The sequence below is a fragment of the Callithrix jacchus genome, chromosome 15, assembly GCF_049354715.1.
Source record: "Callithrix jacchus isolate 240 chromosome 15, calJac240_pri, whole genome shotgun sequence".
Classification (NCBI taxonomy): domain Eukaryota; kingdom Metazoa; phylum Chordata; class Mammalia; order Primates; family Cebidae; genus Callithrix; species Callithrix jacchus.
Window position 1 is genome coordinate 52007493 of NC_133516.1, and position 21519 is coordinate 52029011.

At 37.6% G+C, this 21519-nt stretch overlaps 1 protein-coding gene across 1 annotated transcript in view; it reads right to left on the minus strand.

Annotated features, from left to right (window-relative positions):
* Positions 1–534: 534 nt before the first annotated feature.
* MDFIC2 (MyoD family inhibitor domain containing 2) overlaps positions 535–21519 on the minus strand; it is a 108429-nt gene continuing 87444 nt past the window's right edge. Inside the window, exons 3-4 of the mRNA XM_035274774.3 lie at positions 13181–13402; positions 535–3544 (exon numbers count right to left, since the gene is read on the minus strand). Of these exons, the coding sequence (XP_035130665.1) occupies positions 3285–3544; positions 13181–13402 (482 nt within the window). The 3' untranslated portion in view covers positions 535–3284. The remainder of the gene's footprint in view (positions 3545–13180; positions 13403–21519) is intronic.

Below are 21519 nucleotides of genomic sequence, written 5' to 3' on the forward strand. Positions count from 1 at the left end.
TGCAGTGACTTTTGCTCTATTAACTTTGATTGTCCAGCATTGATAATTAATTTTGTAGGCCTATCAGCTTATGTAGTGGGAAAATTTCATTAGTAAGTTAAATGTAACTTCATATCTTCATTGCTTTCCATATTTTGTCGGCTTTTACAGAAGCAATGGTTTTATAAAAAAATCCATTGAGCAGAGCAAAGACAATGTAGGTATATGGTTATAATGCTGTAGGGAAAAAAATGTCTGTTCTTCATGCTATATAAAGGTTGTATGTTCTTAAATTTCTTTTATTCTGGTGTGTTTCCTTAAATCAAAATACTCTGTATCCTAAGAAGTCCCACATTAAAGAACAACATTATCTTTATTTGTAATCACAGGCCTTCATCATTGCAGAAAATATCTGAGCCTTCTCAGATTCTGATATTTGTATTTAATCAATAACCACATCCCTTTTTGATCTGCCTTACTTCTCCAATTGTATTTTCCCAGCTGCGTGTGTTTTATTGTATAAGAATTCAATTGAAAGAGCCATTCATGTTTGCAAAAAGGATGATGTTTTATTATTGGTTATAAAGAAAAGAAATTTCACACTTTGTATAACCGACCCTTTCTGTTATAGCATGGTGAATTCTGAAAGTGAGGAACAAAGTTAACAAACCGTGGAAAGCAAGGCCACAGAAAGATCTTGTAATATTCTGACCACACTATCACATAAGCCCTGGTGATTTTCATGTCTCAAATTGACAAGCGTTCCATTCACATTTGAAATGCACAACCTTTGCATAATTTGAGAGTATGTACAGTAGAAAGAATAAGGGACTGATGGCTGAAATATTTAACACCAATATGACATGGCCTGACCAATGATGCTAAGTACCATATTACAGGAATAGGGTTCCAGAGTCCCTGAGGTGTTCCTCCTTTAGTGACTGGACCACAGGTAAGGGCTAGGTGCTCAGAGAGGAGCCAGGAGGGATGGGGCATAAAGGAAGCACTAAGGAGGTGCAAGGGAACACCTGTTGATGAGTCAGTCTGGTAGTGTTTTAGTATTTTAACAACTGTAACACCTGCACCACTGTGCACCAGCTGGACTAATAACTGAGGAGTGCAGGTAGTCAGAAAATTAGAACCCAAGTGAGAGTTCCTGACACTGCCAGTAATTCACTGTGTGGTGTTGAATAAGTCAGTTCACAGGGCCCCTGTTTTCCCCTGTGAAATATAAGAAGGTTGCATAAGAACAGCCTATGTTCCCATCCTGTTCTAGGAATCTATTTTTTTTCTTCTCATTGATCTACATGTTCTATGCATCAAGTATAGAGCTGTTTCTTCGAGCTTCTGGAAAGCAGAGAGACTGTTTCATAGAAGGTGTGGGGCACTTTCATGCTCTGTGGTTTGTGAATAACATGGTAATCAAACAGGAATGAAGCCAGCATTAACTATGGATGCACTGCACTGTCAGGAGCAAGTTGAGAGTGGTTGAATGCCTTTTTTTTTTTTTTTTTTTTTTTTTTTTGAGACGGAGTTTTGCTCTTGTTACCCAGGCTGGAGTGCAATGGCGCGATCTCGGCTCACCGCAACCTCCGCCTCCTGGATTCAGGCAATTCTCCTGCCTCAGCCTCCCGAGTAGCTGGGATTACAGGTACGCGCCACCATGCCCAGCTAATTTTTTGTACTATTAGTAGAGACGGGATTTCACCATGTTGACCAGGATGGTCTCGATCTCTTGACCTCGTGATCCACCTGCCTCGGCCTCCCAAAGTGCTGGGATTACAGGCTGTTGAATGCCTTTTTAGAGGCAGTTTACAAATGTTTTAAAAAGATAAATAGTTTTCAATGTTTAGGAGAATTTATTTCAAATTGGAAAGCTGTGCTAGTTTGCTACAGAAATAAAGTAAATGGTGCTTCTGCCTGAAGTTGTCTTAAGTCAGAAAAAAACAGGTATTTTGGAGATTTTTATTGTTGCTGTTTCTCTAAATCACAGACACACACACACACACACAAATTGCCTCAACTCTCCATTTAACTTTTGTGTTCTTTGTTTGATTACTCATACATGATGCTTTTTTATATTCAATGAAAATATTAAGATATATTCATGGAAGTTTAGCACAAAGTAATGGGCAATATTTTTGCCCAAGGACTATAGAATTGTTCCTACAGAAAGTAGATTCCAAAGTAACTTTAACCTGGATGTGTTTTCACCACAAATTGTTTTAACTTATTTGAGTCGAAAATCACTTTCCAGTCTATATCACATCTTTTTCTTAAGAAATTATAAGTAAAAGAAGTACTTAATTATTGATCACTTTAATTATCAGACAAAGAAAAACATACGGTTTCTGGAGCACATGCTATATTAAGAAGCTTGGTGCTGAATGAGGACCTACAATGCATATTTCTTTCTGGTGTCAATACAACTGATAGTTTGGTAAAATGAGCTAAATCTGTTTAGTATCCTGTTGCTTATTGTACCTGACAAATAAAAATGAAGAAAGTGAAGAATTGATTGAGGTCTTTTTTTGAAACTTGCACATAATTCTCATTTATGCTTATTAGAATAACTAGGAGCCTTTCTGTAACAAATTAAGAATATGAATAACCTATTATGACATAGTCATAGACATACAACAATATGGTCTAGAATTATAGTACTCTCTTCAAGTACACCATATTCAAAATTCACTGGAGATGCTTTAGAGACATCTGTTGTAATTACAGGAACATGGTTTCTAATTCATTTAATTCCCTTTCCTACCTAAACTGTACATATAAGTGAATTTTAAGAGATTGTATAAATAAATTTTTAATTACAAAATGATGTTATACAATACATTATTAATAATAACCAACAATGCATAATGTTTATGCATGAGTCCATTAGAAAGATGAGCTAATGTATATCAATTCTAAAAGAATGCACTAATTTGTCCTGAATGTGTGAATGAAGTTGAATCCATGATGCAAGCTGATGAGTGCAATAACACAGTGACTTAACATGCTATTTTATAGTCAAGAAACATCTTGTACCTATGGCATTTAAGAGGTGTTTAAGATTTGTTCATCACATGTGATCAAGAATCTTATTTTTCAGTGAGCCATGCGGTTGTGAAATTTGGAATAAGACCATTAAGTTGACAATACTAGCTTTCCTACACAGGTGCAGAATAAAATGGCCTATAGCATCCAAGAAATGTGTACAGTCCTTATATTTCAGCACGTGGAAATCAGTCTTGCTGTAATGGAATTTCCCACCGTGGCCAAAAGGACTGCCGGAACGTGGTTACTTCACCTTGTTAGCGGTAACAGATTTCTGAAATCTCCATGGCCAGTTCCAGACACTCGCTGGTCTCGTGGCAAGACTCAAAAAGGCTGCAGTCCATGTCGCAGTTGCAGTTGCAATCATTCCGAGAGTGGTTTTCATCCGAGGTGTGGTGATACCGGTGAGAAGGGCAACACACCTTGGTACACACCATTTCGCACGTGCCAGGAAGCATCAGGAGACAGTCCCAAAACTGGCAAAACAGACAGGCGAGGATAAGGGAGGCACACTCCTCTGTTTAAAGGAGAAGGTCAATTAATAGTGGCACATCTGGGGGCGTCTATGAATGGCGGGCATGTGTGCTGGGATCCTTGATAACTACATAGCCAACTCTTAATTATTTATTCACATTAGGGGTAATGTACACCGTTCTACTCTCAAGCTCCCTCACCCCCATGCCAGTACTCGCTCTACTTAAGTAATTGCTTTATTAACTTCCTGAGCATTTCCTATTGATTCGACATAATCTGGTTATTTAAAGTGCTGTCACTTTTCTAAACTCCTTTATTTACTTTGCCTGCAAGGCTCTGGGAAGCCACACAACTAGCTACTTCTCTGGAAACTTTGCAACTGTCTGAAAAATTGCAGGGACTCCCCCAATGCATGGGGCTTAAGAAGCAATTAGGGTTGGGGACAAGGAGAGACTGTACAAATGTCCTGTTTGTTGTCACCAGGCTTTGTTATTTTTCGACATGGTTTCCCATAAATCTGCCACACCCATATTCCAGTGCAAGCAAAAAGCACATTTCAAAACTTAATATAAATGCTTTTTAAAATAATCACAGCTTTTGGGTTGTGTTTTATTTTTAATCTCTGTTTCCGTTTCCCTCCAGTTATGTAAAGCCTTGATTTTATATTCAAGTTGTTTAAGTGAAATACGTCATCATATGCCTAAAAGGTTTTAAATCTTATCAATCCTCTTTAAGAAAATTGGTTTAAAAATTTACTACGCAGACTTGTAAAAATCTGGAAAGTATCTCTAAGGCATTGAAGGTAATTGGTAATTCTAGCCAAACAGCTGTGATGGGTTATAGATTATTATGTTTTTTGTTTCTATAAAGGGAATTAGTTAGAAGATGTAGCAGCTCTCTTGTTAAAATTATAACTTTTCTTTGTTTTAAGTTAAAAAAGTTTTTAAAATGTGAGTGTTTCATAAAAGGGTAGGTAAGTGTTCATGTGATATATTATCTAATTAATTAAAATCAGTAATCTGAAGATTATTCATGATTAAAAGTAACATTCTAGTGTGAACTGGAGAAAAGCTTCTCCTCCAGATGGGCTTATCAATTGATTTAAGTTTGAACTTTCATAAGGATCTATATTTTTTCCAGTAAGAATGCTAATAACTTCAGTTATCAGACTTTAGTCAATGGTGACTGTATAAGCACATAAAAGAGATTTTGCCTTATAGTCTAAGTGGTCTTATTGTCCCATTCATTTCCTTCTATTTTCCAGAAAACTCTTTTCTTTCATTGTTCATATACTTGTTAGTCTGTAAGTGAAAGAAAAATATGGAAACATCCTATGAAAAGGAAAAAATATTTTAAAGAAAGACACTTTGGTTTCTTGTAAAAACACTATACAAAGGTCTAAGCTGAGTCTTGGATATAGGTCAACAAAAATCATTCCTCTTTCATTTTTTCCCTCCATCCTCTTTCTCTTACCTTCTCCTCCTTTCTTCCCAGATAGATGGTGGTAAAGAACCACATCTTGACTGTTATGACTACTTTAATTGTCATATATTGTTGAAGGTGCTGTGGCCATTACTCAGTATCTATAGTTTAGGCAGCACATTCCACAATACCTCTAGAGTGTACACACTCATCTGTTTGCCAAATTTGCTGTATTTTTCTTCACTTAGAGCCAGCTTTTAGCATGTGATCAACTCATCCCTATCTCATAGGTTACCACAGACTGCCCACAAAAATGCAAGAGTAAGTTAGAAATAGTATATAGACTGTTTCAACTGTGCTTTTCTGAAGAGGAAAAGATGGTCAAAGGTGAGGGACATAGAACCTTATTGGGTTTTAGCAATGTCAAGACCACTACTATAGCAGCCACTGGCAAAGCAGCTTTAAGTAGATAATATTCCAAGTGAACACTCCATGATCCCTCAGGCTGAACGCTCAAAGAGACTTAATCAAGCTTTTGACCATATAAACATGAGTCCGCTGGATCCTGTCCTTTACACATGCAAGATTCAAAGTTTGCTTTGGAGCTAAGTAGAGTGGGAATGCAGGTGCCCTTAAGGATAGGAGCTGGTGCTTCCTATCAGAGTATGAAGGACTTGTTCATAAAGTGGTCTTATAATTTCCTGAGGGCATACAACCTTTGGGTTCAATTGCACTTGCCAATGTCTCCTCAAGTTGGCAGACTCTGGAGGTCTCCTCTTCTGATGTATACTGCAAATTTTATTTACAAAAGAAAAAAAAGTTTTGGCTTAATCCTTCAGCCAAATTGGCACTTGTTTCCTTCTACCTCCCTATTTTACACTTGAGAATAGAGCCCATTTTTTTCTGTTTCTAAGTCAGTCCTTTTTATTTGGTTTTAAAAGGCAGAGTCTCTTGCCCAAAAACAACATGGTAACATTAATGAATTGAAAACAGATTTTTCCGAACTTTCAAGTGTGTCCCACACTTTTCCTAAAAGGCATATTAAATAATTCTACATGAGCAGGTAAAAGTGTTTTGCATATGGCCCATTTTTGTTTGCACAGAAGTAACACAAGCAGTTCAGGGGAAAATTTGCAACTGTTTGAAAAGAGTGTTGGATTTCCTCTCGTCCCGAATGAGTATATTTTTCTTTGCCTGCACTATTTCCTGGGGCTTTAATGTTTAATAAACGTGATATTCAAAGTCATATCCCATGATTAGCACCACTTCTCTCACCCCATCCAAAAGTGTATGCCATATATGCTATTGCCTGCTGCACATCTCTTCTGCAACATCCTCAAAACATCTCACTTAACAAGGCCAAATTGCATTTTGGATCTCTCTCTCCCTGGTCCCACAAACCGGTTCCTCCTCCTATTTCCTCTTATGGATGGCTCCTGAACACCCAGATGAATTCAGCAGAAACCTGGTAGTCATTCTTTGTCATTTTGCTTTTTCTCTTTACACCCTCCCAACATGCCATTCACTGCTGAGTTCTGCTTATTCCACCTCAAATTCATATTTGAAATCCACAAGCTGCTCACCACCTGCAGGGCCACTGTCTTAGCTCTGGCCACTGTCAGCAGGTCAACAGCAGTAGCCTCCCGGCAAAGATACTCTGCTTCCACACCAGACCACTTCAAATTCATCAGCTCCTTTAATATTTTTAATTCCAAATGTAAACAACTCACTATCCCAGTAGAGAAAAGTGCCAAATCCTTGCCTTAGCCTACTACCCTTGCATGACTGAATTCCTACCCATTTCTCTGACTTCTGGATTTATTTCACTTACTTCATACACACAACACTCCAGCTACACTGACTAAATTGCCGTATTTGAAATGCATCTGGCTCAGGGCCTTTGCACATGTTGTGTTTTTGCCTGCATTGCATGCCCTGCTGCCCCCCAACTTCACCCAACTCCTATTCAAACCTTTAGCTTTTTAGCTTTAAACACCTTCCCTCTAAATCACATCCTTGCTGAAACTCTCATAGCAACCTGTTTTATTTTTTCTTCATAGCACTGACCATAGGATGGCATGAAACTAATTAGTTTGTTACCTCCTCCTGCTAGAATCTATGTTGCAAGAGGCAAGAAAGCCATATCTCTCTCTGGTTTAGTGACTAAATCGATGAGTGATCTAACGAGTAAATATTGTAATCCTCATTTTTCAGATACAAGGACTAAGGTTCAGAGATTGTTTCTAGGCTGGACGCTGTGGCTCATGCCTGTAATCCCAGCACTTTGGGAGGCCAAGACGGGCGCATCACGAGGTCAGGAGTTCAAGAGCAGCCTGGCCAAAATGCCAAAACCCCTTCTCTATTAAAAATTACAAAAAAAAAAAAATTAGCTGGGCATGGTGGCAGGCGCCTGTAATCCAAGCTACTCCAGACACCAGGAAGAATTGCTTGAACCTCGGAGGCAGAGGTTGTCATGAGCCGTGATCGCGCCCCTGCATTCCAGCCTGGGCTATAGAGAGAGACTCCATGTCAAAAAAAAAAAAAATAGGTTATTTCTGACTATCCTAATCCTCCCAAATGTAAGATTGTAAAGCACAGATTCAAATCTAAGTCTCTATGGATCCAAAGCCCATGGTCTCTTTCCCACTGCACTGCTGTATGTGTCAAGTATTTCACCAAAAGCCAATCTGCAGTTCTCTAACTTTTTGGGGGAGTGTTCATTTCTCTTCGCCTTCTTTATTTAGAACCTTTGCTTTGTAACATTATTTTGTTTTACTTATTTAAACTTTTTAAAAAGAAACATATATTACGTTCAGGGGTACATGTGCTAATTTGCTATATAGGTCAATTTGTGTCATGGGGGTTTATTGTACAGATTATTTCATCAGCTAGGTATCAAGCCTAGTAACCATGAGTTACTTTTCCTGATCCTCTCCCTCCTCTTACCCTCCACTCTCCAATAGGCCCCAGTTTGTGTTGTTCCCCTCTTTGTGTCCATGTGTTCTCATCATTTAGCTTCCACTATAAGTGAGAACATGTAGTATTTAGTTGTCTGTTTCTGTGTTAGTTTGCTAAGGATGATGGCATCCAGCTCTATCCATGTTCCTGCAAAGACATGATGTTGTTCTTTGTTATGGCTGTATAGTTCTCCATGGTGTACATGTACCACATATTCTTTTACTAGTCTGCCACTGATGGACATTTAGTTTGATTCCATGTCTTTGCTATTGCAAATTTTGTGCAGCCCTCTACATACAGCTTGCACAGGCCTCCAAATAACCCTGAGTTGAGCACTCTTACGATCCCTGTTTATGGATGAGGAAATTGAGGCAATGACAGTTTAAGAGGCATGCCCCGGGAAACATAGACTATGTCAGCATTTTAATGTGAACCCAGACTGACTCCTCACCCAGCACTTTAATTTGAACCCAGATTGGCTTATGGAAGCCAACCTGCCTTCCATAAACCACTCCCGGTTTCCTTCTGACACACTTAAGCATGCCACAGGCCACTGCCAACTTCCTGATGGCCTGCTTCCCTCTCCTTTCCCTCCTCTGTGTTGGATTCCCAAGACTGGCAAAGAACATTTTCCAGTTGCTTTTAGTGGCTTCTGTCTAGATTCAGCCAGTAGGAGGCAGTAAGAGGAACCTGTAAGACAGGAGGAAGAGAAAATTCAGGGTGCTTCTCCTCCCGCTCTTTGCTTTGGGTGGTGTCTTAGGCAGTGGTTGTATCTTCTCTTTGCTTTCATCTCTCTCTGAACAGCCCTTCCCTCTGTGGCTCTGGCTAATGCCATTGACTAGTGGTCTAATAATGGTTAGTGCTAGTGGTGTATCTGATAGTGATGGGTAACTGACTAGTGGTCTATCTGGTGATGGCTAGTGATTAGTAGTCTATTTGATAACAGTTAGTGACTAGTGGTCTATCTGATAATGGTTAGTGACTAGTTGTCTATCTGATAGTGATTAGTGACTTGTGGTCTATCTAATAATGGTGAGCACCTAGTCTGATAACAGCTAGTAAATAGTGCTCTATCTGATAAAGGTTAGTGGCTAGTAGTCTATCTGACAACAGTTATTACTAGCGGTCTCCAAGCTCGTAGCAGTCCACTAGTGATCTGGAGAGACAGAGGGAAGAGGTGGGAGAGGCTTCTTGTTGCAAATGTCTGGGTGGCTTATTGTTTAGTGTATTTGACTTTTCAGCTCTTCTAATACCTTTGTCACAAGTTCTTTGCTTTTAAAATCTCTATAGAACACCTGGCATCCTGGCAGAGGCTCTAATCACTGCTATTGAAGTGCCCACCTGGCTTTCCCATTCCTTAAACCTGAATTAGGAAGGTTTAATATGAATCAGAGACCTGCAGGCTGCATCGTCAACAGTGGTGTTTCGCTGTGAGCAAAAAGCCATGACAAAAACCCCCTTGGGGTTCATTTCCTTTATACACCCCAGAGTACCTTTAGGACATGGAGGCTGTGATGTGCAAAGTGATACCCTAACGACACTGAAGAATTGACACAGCTTCCAGAGGTGCTAAATGTACAACTGGGGATTGGTTAGTTAGGAGGGAGAATCTCACTCACTAGAAAGCATCATGTTTAATTAGAGTGAAAAAGGTGGCAATGCAAGAAGGTTCCACAAGCACACTTGAGGGCAGCCTCATGGCCACGGTCCTGCACTTCCTGACTCTGCCCTCCCAACTTTGGGTCTTGCCACCTTGGTGCCCACAATTAGGAGATGGGAGGAACAAGAGCAGACATTGTATTTCCCAAAGCATTTCTGAGCTGCTGAAGCACACCTCCTGGTACCCCAGGACTCCTTAACCTAAGTGGCAAAAATCACTCTTCCACAAGTGACCCCAGACAAATCACAATACTTCCTCCTCCTCCCCAAAGCAAAGAAAAAAAGAGCCAACATGATACCAGCCCAACTAATGTGCTATCACAGAGAATTCAGCATCATAATGAGATTCATGACACAATGAATCCACCGATTACTAAAAGTTTCCAAAAGTATAAAATCAGTTCTCACTCCCCCACACTGAGTTCTTTAAAAAAGTGTCTGTAATATAGAATGGGAATAAATAAAGTGTGATTGAATGCCTTTCTCTAGCTGGGGTATCATCCCTGATGTTATCAATTTTAATAGCTACTTAAATATGTCAAGATCTATTTAAGTTCAGACAAGCACAACTAACACTCAAGTCAGTTCTTTAGAACTAGAATGACTAGATTTGGGTGATACTAAGTAAATTTGTGCTTATGGTTTTTTCTGAGCAAATGAACTGAAATAATTATAAAATTGAAACATTTTATAAGGTGACACTAGTACATTTAATTGTATGAAATTTACAGTGTAGAAAATGTAATCATTTTATTCAGTAGCCCATGGTGTAATTAAGACTATTCTTTTGAGGTATCTTGTATTTATGATTTTCCTCTTCCACCTGGATGAGATGTCTCAAATTCAAAATTATACATCAATTAGGTATATTCTCAGGATTAGTTTTAAGGGGCCTGTTTTCTAATACCATGTGTATTTCTGATTTTTTTATCCACAGGGAAGCTTTCACAATCAGGAGACTGTAGAAACAAGGATGGTCCTCTGGACTTTTTTCATTTTATTCAGGAAAGGGACCACACACGATGAACCACAATTTAATAATAAAGTAATGTTTCAGCACATAGTGTGTGATGTGCAGTAAAGATCCTTTTAAATTCCCATCAGAGCACACACCATGAACTGTGCTAATGGATGTAACACATTTTACAAAATCTGCATGTGTGAGGCTTTTCCATCCTGTTTTAAGTGGGGCAATGTATATAAATAATAGATATTAGCAATTAAGCATCTATTCCTATGCACTCATTTATACATTTGAAAATAAATTAACCACAAACTACATGAAAGTGGATGCAATCTTCTCTTTTCCCTTCTGTTTTCCCTGCTGTTCCTGAAAGATATTTCTGTATTTATCTCAGTACGAACAATGACCCCAGCTCTCAATTTCTGCATCCTTAAATTAATTACTATCAAAAATTCTCTAAAATGAAGTGAGTCTGACTTAACTCTTGATTTCCTTGACGTTTGCTCTTTAGGATAATGAGAGCTTCTTATCACTTTTTGTGGGTCTTAGGCTGGCTTCTTTTCTGTTCTCCTTTATAGAGGTACCAAAAGCTATTACTTCAACTGGGGAGATTTTTCACGTGGGAGAAAAAGGACAAGTGGACTATCACCTATGCAGTTGGCTTACAACCTGAATTTCCTGGAAACCACCTCATTTAATTATCCTCATGAATCTCCTTTGCTCTTTGAAAGAAGGGTAGTCAGCTATTTTTTTGTTTTGGGGTTTTTTTGTTTTGTCCTTTGCATGAGGCTCTTGAGTGTCAGTCCATTTTAAGGGAGTAATGATTTGGGCCCTTTGCTGAGAATACAAGAGTTCAGGTGTCATGCTAGTTGGCTTGGCCCCTCTTATTCCTCCAGTATCCCTGATAGGTCAGATCATAGTGGTTCTGGAGGGAAAGTATGTTTACTGCGTGGATATGTACAATGGCATTTCCCAGTTCTGAGATCATTAACCTAATTCAATTATTCACATGATCAGCAGTATCCACACATTCCTGGTAAAATTTGATAAAATGCTGTAGCATCAAGATGGTTTTGCAGAGGCCTCGCCAGCATTACTTGTTTTCTTGACTGGCATTAGTCTCTACCAAAGCTAGAGATTTGAGCATAATTCTGAATTCAGAGTCGTAACCTGATAGTTGCAGGCCAAAGTTAACCCAATGATATGTTGTTGGGAGTGTCTTGAACTTTGTAAAATAAATGAAAGTAATTATAAACACTGGAAAACTTAGAAACTTTACATAACTCTCCTGGTCTCTGAATTTGCCTGGAAAACTTCAATATCTGGCAACTCTTGGCCTGCATTTTCTTCTGGCAGCAATCAGCTGGAACTGCATCAAGGTAGTGATCTTTAGATAAGCCATGTGCTCTCCAGCTTGTCATAGTCCTCACCAATCCCTGTTGTTTACTTCCAGCCTACTTAGTATTTATATTATGTGCAGGCAACCACAGGCAATTAAGCCTGTAGTTTCTGGCCTAAAGCATTCAGGACCACATGTGCACAAGACACCACATATATAACATTGTTAGAAATCTTCTCTTTCCTTACTTTCTAAAACCATAATCACAATCATGGCTGACACTGAGTACCCACTGTGTACCAGCTTTTGTACTAGGTGCTTTATACACGTTGTTTTATTTGATCCCCAAAATACCCCATGGTGCTAACCAGCCTATCATATAACCAGAGACGGTAATATATTCATATATTCAGAGATGGTAAATTTAAAAAAAGTGTCCAGTACTACACAGTTATAGACTTCAGAGTCAGAAGTGAAACTGATGTGATTCCGAAGGTGCTGTTATTCAAAGTTTATTTAATCTTTTTTCTTATTTTCAAAAAGTAAATATGAATTTAAATGTAGACCAGAAACCATACCTTATTACATTTTCCTTTGAGAAACTCCAGGCTTTTGCTAAATGCAAATGTAGATACTGAACACTACAAAATTCCTGAATGGTTTGTCTCCTGTAAAGGTCATTGCAAAGTTAATCTGAGTAAAATTTCATATCTTGGTGTGGAGTCCATAATTTTGAACTTTATTTGGCTGATTGTTTATTTAGAACCAAATCAACTTAAAATTGGCTTTGCAAATGAAATGTACCCTTTATGTCATATATAGGGATGGTTTGGTCTAGGTTTGCCCTGATCAGAATGCCTAGGAATAACTCCCAGAGAAACCATCCCTTTCTCATAGATTGCTGGTTTAGCATCTTAATATTTTATGCTGTCTATATTTATATATTTCCAGTATTTTAATACTATTTCTCTCTGCCTTCTTCTCCTTCTCTCTGACCAGAAGTATAGACTAAATAATTCCATATCTGAAGAGAGAAAGAAGTTTGCCATTTTTCTTTATCCACCTCATAGCCCCATAGTAAGAATGATTATGTCCCATTCCAGCTATTTAAAACACGCTGTCTCCGATTCCCAGCTTTGAGAGCAAACAATCTGCCAAGCACCTCATAACTGTGAAGTGACCTTGACATATGTCATTCACCAGAGTTTTCAAATCGAAATCTTCCTGTTTAATATTCATAAAGACTTTTTTTCCCCCTAACAGCATATGTGATGATTTTATAGGGGATGGGGGTTGGGAGCTTTATTTAGAGAAGGGTTGAATTGTGAGAAACATACCATCAGTGTCTCTGTGATGAACTGAAGTATCAGTTTGGAGGTAGGAAAAATTCGTTTGGCATTCTTCAAGGGAGGACAGTGATGTGCTGGATTCTGACAGTTTTTTCTCATTGGGGTTTTCCTTGGCTGGTCCATCTGTGATATTGAATTCAGATACTGAATTTATAACGATAGCATTAATGGGTTTCTCATCTGCATGCTTTTCATTTGTGAGTTGTGTATCTAGACAAAAAAAGAAAAAAGACATACAGAAAACCACTATAGTTTACGTGACCTAGTGACCTAAAAATAGACATTTGCAGAAATTTTCACATTTGACTTTTCTAAGCTTAAAGTCTTAAGAAAAGGAATGAAGTATTATTGATCAAGATAATTTTGAATGAAAATATAAAAAAGAAGAGTGCAATTATTATAAAATTGTATACACATTGCAAACTTTACCTAATATCATCACTTGTAACACTTATTTCTACTGTGTTTTTTTTTTGTTTGTTTGGTGGGTTGGTTTTCAGTTCTTTGGGCTTGGGTGTTTTTTTTGGTGATGAGTATGGCAAATCAAGCAATTCATTCACTTGGATCAACAAAATCTCACAGTATGTTGCCAGCCTCCTGTCATAGTGTATTATTAATCTGAGGAGCAGGATAAGGATCTTATATGATGGGCAGTACTGCTGAGTTATTCACATGATGTGAAGTCAAGTCACCATATTTTTTTGTTTTTGCAAACATCACTTTCATCCTCTGTAAAAAAAAAATAGATATAAAACAATAGTTTATAAGCTTATTCCTGCTTCTGTTCTCATAACCTCACAGTAGCTCTCTCTGCCTTGGTATTTAAGTTCCTATTCAGGAGATAGCCTGTAAGCCTGTGAGGGTATGCTTCTTGGGAACATGCTTTATTTCCATGTAATTGTTTGGCACAATTGCTAGAGATGCTCAGGGAATTTCTAGCAAAGTTCTTGACTGAGATTCTGGTTTGGAGAGCCATAGAGAAGACTGAGAAGCTCCAAGTGTCTTAAGTATTTTACATCTCCCATGCAGTTGGCCTTCCATATCTGTGGTTTTCACATCCCCAGTAGAACAAACCCTAGATACACAGATAGAAAATATTCAGAAAAACACCAAATAACAATATAACAATAAAAATGGTACAAATAATAAATACAGTATAACAACCACTATACTAATACTATGTATTTACATAGTATTTAGTATGATAAACAATCTAGAGGTGAAGTAAAGTATATGGGAGGATATGCATAGCTTATACGCAAATACTACATCATTTTATATCATGGACTTGAGCCTCTGAAAATTTTGGTATCCATGGAGTCCTGGAACCAATTCCCCTCAGACACTGAGGTACAACTATATGCATTCTCATGCCGCATAATGACTGGGAATCTGCTCTGCAACAAGCACTGGGCTGTATATTGGCGATACAAGGATGACAAAGACAGGCATGGGCCCTGCCCTTCTTGAGCAGGAAACAAATCAACAAATAAATAACTGTGTAAGTTACAGGATTGAGAAATGTATGAAAGAGAAGCATATCATAAAATCATGTTAGAGAGAGGACCAGACTGGGTAGTGGTTCAGTTAATTTATAACTTTCTTACAGCCACTGAGCAAAGTCTTAAGACTGAGAAGAGAGTTAATAGAAGAAAGGATTCTCAAACATTCAGCCAGGGTAATGATGCCCAGAAACAACTTAAAACGTAAATAAACAACAGTCATCATTGTTTGGTGGCACAATTGGGAGGTGGTCAAGAGATGTTCTTGGGAATTGCATTCCCATTGCTAACACAATGCCGGGTTGGTTCAGTAATGCTCATTGAGTGACTGAAATTAATAATTATTGGCAATCTGGTTTGTTTTTACCATGCTTATGCAGCTCAGTGCAAGAAACATATTTTTGCCAAGTCCATGTTCATTTCTCTTCCAATGTTGTTTCTTAGTCTGGGGCCAGTGGAAATTTCTAGTGGGACCTGCCTTCTAAGACAATGGGTTCTAGACTTTTCTGCAGAATAGAATCACCTAGGAAATCTTTTAAAAATTCAGAATTTTTAAATCTCTGGTAGCCTCCTTTTCAGGAGACCAATTAAATCACAATCCTTGGTGGGAGAAGGGAATTTTTCAAGCTCCTCAGGTGATTCCAACATGTAGACAAGTTTGGGAACCACTGTACCAGGGATCTTCAGCATTTGAGAGTAGAGAAAGAGAGAGAACAGCTCACTGACTGGTGCATTAGTGATTTTCAGAAACCATTTATAAGATGGCTGCTCTCTGACTCCTAACTGGCACCAGAACTAGCAGTCTGGTATATTCAACTATCTTAGGTCATTTTCGTTTCTTTCCGGTCTTCCAAACACCCGTGGTTTTCAACAATGTTTAATTTCTATTCTCTTTCTTTTATGTGCTGTCTTTAAATTTCTTGGTTGTGATTTCATCCACCCTAAAAAGGATTGGCAGAAATAGGGATTCAACAAAACATCTATTGTTGAAAGAAATTAATGTATTATTGAATATTTAAGTAGAATCAGCTCTACAGATAAGGGAACATTCAGCTTCCTCTAACCCAAGAGGGATTCACCAAATTAAAGATATCATGATGATGATGATGAAAATAACAATTAGTTTATTTTTCTTACTTGAGTGTCAAAGCATCCAGTAAGCAGCTAATATTGCAGAAAGATGGACATTCAAATGATGCCTTAGAACACTAAGAGCAGCATCAATATTTTAGGCCAAATAATTTTTTGGCATGGAAAGATTGTAGGATGTTTAGTGGTATCGTAGTCCTTTACCCACTAGATGCTCATAGCACCTGACACTCTAGCTCATGACAATCAAAAATGTTTATGCACATTGCTGTATTTCCCCTGTGGGACAAAATCGCCCTGGTTGAAAACCAGTGCTATACATACACGTACAAACACACACAGAGTGGCATGTATTTTATATCAAGTTCTATGTTACCACTTATATACCTTATTGAACTTAAGCATCACAAAGACTCTAGGAGGTAGATATTGTTAGCCTCCCTGAACAGATGGGAAATGTATGAATGGGTATCCCCAGTTAGCAAATGAATGAAGGTAACCAAAGCTTAGAGAGTTTATTTAGGTAAATTGTCCAAGGCCTCCTCCTTATTCAGTAGTAGAACTGAGATTCAAATCTAGGCCTGGTGGATTCCAAAAGCTTTGTTCTTGTCATTTCCCTTTTTATATTATGCAATGTTTTCTCTGATTTATTCTTAACTTTTATTTCTGCTTCCTAACTACTGAGAACGCACATCAGCAAAACCTTCTCACCCTAAATATTGCGATATATCACCTGCCCAAAATTGAGCCTTGCAAATAGTTGAGTTTTACACACTCGCCTTGCCCTGAGCAGTTTTTGCAAAGCAAAACTACCTTCTTTGCACACTCAAGGAATCCTGCTTGTTCCATTACAGCTGCTTTATCCCACACATTAGAGAGCAGCCCAGAAAGAGCTGATAGATAACGAGACCTTGATGAGTATGGAGATTGCAGCAGCTATTTACTTAACAGAATTAATTAACAATCAGTTCAAATTATCACACGTAGTCAGGCTGCATGTAATTTAAATTGCTTTTGCACAAAGTAATTCAGTAACAAAAAAAAGTTGGATAGAGGTTACTGGAATGTAAGAACATGCGGAGAATACAGTATACAGCCAAGTGGTATATGATTCTCTTTTTAATTTTGTGACAATTTTAAGTATAGCATTTTGAATGTAAGTGGTGTGCTACATTAAGCAACCATTTGGAGCACACTAGGCTTGTACTGAGAGAATTTTATGGAGAAGTTAAACTGCCATTCATAAAGTTATTTTAATTCTATATCTCTGTTTATATTTTTATTTTTTTCATTCCTCAGTGGGAACTATCTGTTGCTCATTAGAAAATCATCTGACATACACACATTTGAGAACCCAGTCTGTTCAACCCAGAATTGTGACATCTGAAATGAGTCACAATTTTTGGGTGAATGCTACTGACACTTCCATCTTTTATAGATGATGCTAACAATAATTTCCTCAGAATCAGATTCCTTCCTTTATGGTATTATTTGACATTGCACCCAAAGTACTATAAAGCAGCATAAGCTCAAAGGAGAAACATATAAAAAGTGGTATCACATCTTCTGCAGTGAAAATTATTTTAGAGTTAAATAAGGCACTTGTGAAACTATATTTGGGGTGTTATACATAGTTCTTGACATTAACTTAGAGAAAATAACTTGTACCAATAGTAAAAACAAACCAAAATTATGACAAAAATAGAAGCTGATCTGTATTTCTTAGAAAAAAATGAAAGTGAATCTTAAACATCAGTGAAATAGAAAATTCATATTTGGGCTACAGGTAATTGCAAGAACAAATGGACATAAACTTAAGAGAAAAGATAGACAGTTAATTAAGTTTTTATTACTGTTGAGCAACTGTTATTAATTTAATTCAATTAACATTTATTGAGTACCCACATGCAATAGATGAATCAATGTGACAGGAGCTATTAATTTATTTACTCTAAGTTATTAAGGAAACATTTTAATGATTTTCATTTTTGCTCTCTAAATGTGACTGTAATTTTTGCATCCATGCTTTTTCTTATTTGAGTCTTTATAGATAAAAGCATTCAAATGATGAATAAGTACTATTTCTTCTTCTTTAGGTCCTCTGATTCTATTCTTTTTTCTTCCATTCTTTTCCCACTTTCCTTTTTCTTCTTCCTTTTCCCTTTTCCTTTCTCCTCCCCTCCCGTCCCCTCCCCTCCCCTCTCCCCTCCCTTTCCCTTCCCTTCACTTTCCTTTACCTTTTCCCCTTCCCTTCCCTTTGTCGTTTCCTTTCCTTTGTTCTTTCTTCTTCCTCTATGGTGTAATTCCCCATCTGACCTACCCGTCTCTATTATCAGCTTCTGTTTTCCTCCAGCTCCTTCGGTGTATTTGGTCCTTAAGACTTTGTCCTTTCAGTTTCTTTCTTCCTACACTAACCTTGAAGGCCATATTTGTCCATACTCACAACATCATTGATTATCAGGCTTACTATTACCTGAATGTTTTCCCATTTTCTCTCTCTCTCTCTTTTTTTTTTTTTTTGTGAAGCTGCTCCTAAGTCTTCATGCAGCCAATCACCCAGAGATGCAGGCAATATTTGCCAAGCATAAACTACACGCCTGCTATTGAGCTAACCACTGCAGAATTCATAGAACAACAAATGGTTTCAGTCCTCACGAAGCTCACAGTCATCACAAATCATGGTTTCACACTTATCTATTGGACATTTTATGTGCGTAACTAGCAAAATCCTTTTAATTATGATGTCTCTTTCTACTAAGCCCCTCATTCTTCTCCTCAAACTGGATAACCCTGGATGTCCCTGGAGAATTCACAATTCAGTTTCTTTTTATTGCATTGTCATTTTTCCAGTTCCCTGGGCTTAAAACGCTTCTTTGACTAGCCCTATCCCTCCATCCAATCATTTACAAATTCTTCTTATTCTTCCTTCTAAACATCTCTCAAGTCCATGTCTGCTTTTTCATGTCCATCGCTGCCACTCAGGTTTAGTCCTCTGTGCCCTCATATCTGGACTCTTTTCAGTAGTCATTGGCTCTGAATAGTGACAACTCTCTTTAAGATATCTTATGCACTACAATCAAAATTATATATTGAACAATATTCTTCTGATCATATTAGTCATAGAAAAACAAAGCAAAGCACACACCTCATGAACACACACATACAAATATTATTGGCTTACTATTACCTGAATGTTTTCCCATTTTCTCTCTTTTTTTTTTTTTAGATAGGGTCTCACTCTGTCACCCAGGCTGGAGTGCAGTGATGGTGGTGCAATCACAGTTCACTGCAGCCTCAACCTCCCAGACACAGGTGATCCTCCCACCTCAGCCTCCTGGGTAGCTGGCTGGCACTATAGGTGTGCACCACCACACCAAGCTTTATTATTATTATTTGTATTTTGTGCAGAGACCTGATTTCACCATGCTGCTTGGGCTGGTTTCGAACTCCTGGGCTTAAGGAATTGACCTGCCTTGGCTTCCCAAAGTGCTAGGATTATAGGCATGAGCCACCACGCCTGGCCTCCATTCTCTCTCCCTCCCTCTCTCTCTCATTAGTTTGTTTTTCTTTTTAGAGAGAGACAGGTTCTTGATATGTTCCCAGGCTGGACTGGAGTTCCTGGGCTCAAATGACTTTTTCACCTCAGCTTCCTGAGCAGATATTTTTATTCTCATTTAATGTATGTGCATTCTATTGTCAAGATGTCTATGGAAACAGGTAGCTTGTTGCTAAGTTTTTCTTGTGAGCAGTAAACTCCAGAAGCCTAAATGAAAATTATTAGATAAGATTTTAAGGTCGGGTGACTTAAATTTTAGTTCTAGACCAAAACATTTAAAGTGAGTATATATTTCAAATGTATAGACCATTTTTTAAGCTATGATGGTGAATTATGTTTTCTCGTGGTTTTAAACTATACTCCAGCTTAGAATTTAGTACTGTAATTATTGGTGGCTGAAATCAGACCAAGACAGACAAGTGACATTTCAAGGTATAAGCTACCAAACCATTAACAAATTATTGTGGTTAGTAAAAGGAGTTAACTGAAGTGACACTGTATAGACAAAAAAAAAAAGTTTTTTCCTTCGTATGAAAATTTTGTAAAGTTCATTAAAATGTTAGATGTGATTTTTGCTGTTAAAATATATGATTATATTCTCCACAGCTTTGTAGCTAATAATACAATATATAAAATACAGGAATCCCTTCAACATGATCAAACTTGGTGAAAATTATCAGCAAGGGTCAGAATCACCTTTTTTTAGATCACTATTGTTTTTATACTGAGTAAGATTTGAAAACATACTATGGCTGAAGACAGAACAAAATTAGGAAGATGATGATTTTTTGGCATTGAGAAAAGTATAATAAAAGGTGATTGATACTCAAAGAAACTATGTTTTCAAGAAAAGCATATTTTCTTCTTTGAAAGCTGAATGGATAATTTTCTCCAGTTAGGAATGAAGGCTTCTAAAATTTCCTCACCTTTTTTAAATGAATGGAAATAGGTAACTTGTGGAGTCTTCAACTGCTACATCCTGATAGATTGGATAAGACAAAATCTTGGTTCATTAAATCTAATTTGGGCGGGAGGATAAATAAGATAAATATATTTGACATTTTTTCTTTAATTTTCAAATGGCAGCTCTGGTTGGAGGATGTCCTTTAAAGACTTTCAAGTTAAAGTCACAGGTGTATAAATCATTGTTTTGATTTGTCTTCTGTAGCACTCCAGCTAAAATCCTGCCTCGAGAAACGTTAGATGAAATGTTTATCAAGGGCTATGACAAGAGGACATTTTAAGCCTTTTCAATCAGCCTTAGTAAATCTTTTTTAAAAAGAGAGAAAAAGCTAAAGTGTATTATTCCTCCAGAAATAATAGAAGTGAGTGTTCAAGGTGAAAGGATTAAAAAGTACAAAAGAACCGAGGGAAGAAGGCCGAGCATGGTCTCCTCCCCAAGTTACCCCAAGACGTGCAAATCGACTTCAATTTTTAGGAGCTGAAGTGGGCTTTTTTTTTTTCCTTTTTTGGTCTAACTATTCCAGATAATTACCTCAGTTTTCTGCCCGCCACTGTACTTTGCACCTGTAGACAGACATAGGCTAAGTGATATACTTTTATAGCTAGATCATAAGCTGGTAACAAGGAACAATTGACTCCTAAGAGATAGTTGAATCTTCTTCAGACATGAAAGCAGTTTGCAATTATGAGTCTCCATTTCATTTTTATGTGGTTACCTTCAGTTTAATGTTTGTAAAAAGTATCTCAAGAAATAAGGATTATGTTATCTGAGAAAAAAAATGGTTAGTAGTTTTTATAGTTTGATGCACTTTGATTAGTAATAGGTTTCGGGCTCTGAAAAAATAAATGAAGCCAATCAGGCTATAAACTCATGCGTGATTGGTATTACATATACAGTCAATTTTTTACTATCAGTGTTTAAATATAAATGTTAAAAATAAACCATAATTATTCAAAATATTCTCTATTATGTTAAAACCATCACAATTTATTCATCCGAACTATTCGAATGTCACTTAAAGTCTCTTATGTGCATTATCACATTCGAAGCTCACAACAGTTTTGCAAAGTATTATCATTATTACATGAATAAGGAAATGGATAGAGGGTCAGAGATTTTAGCGGTTTGCCCAAGATTACCCTGATGGTAAGGAGCAGAGCTAGTACTTGAACTTACGTCTTCTAATTCCTGCAGCAGTCAGACTTTGCCTTTCCAA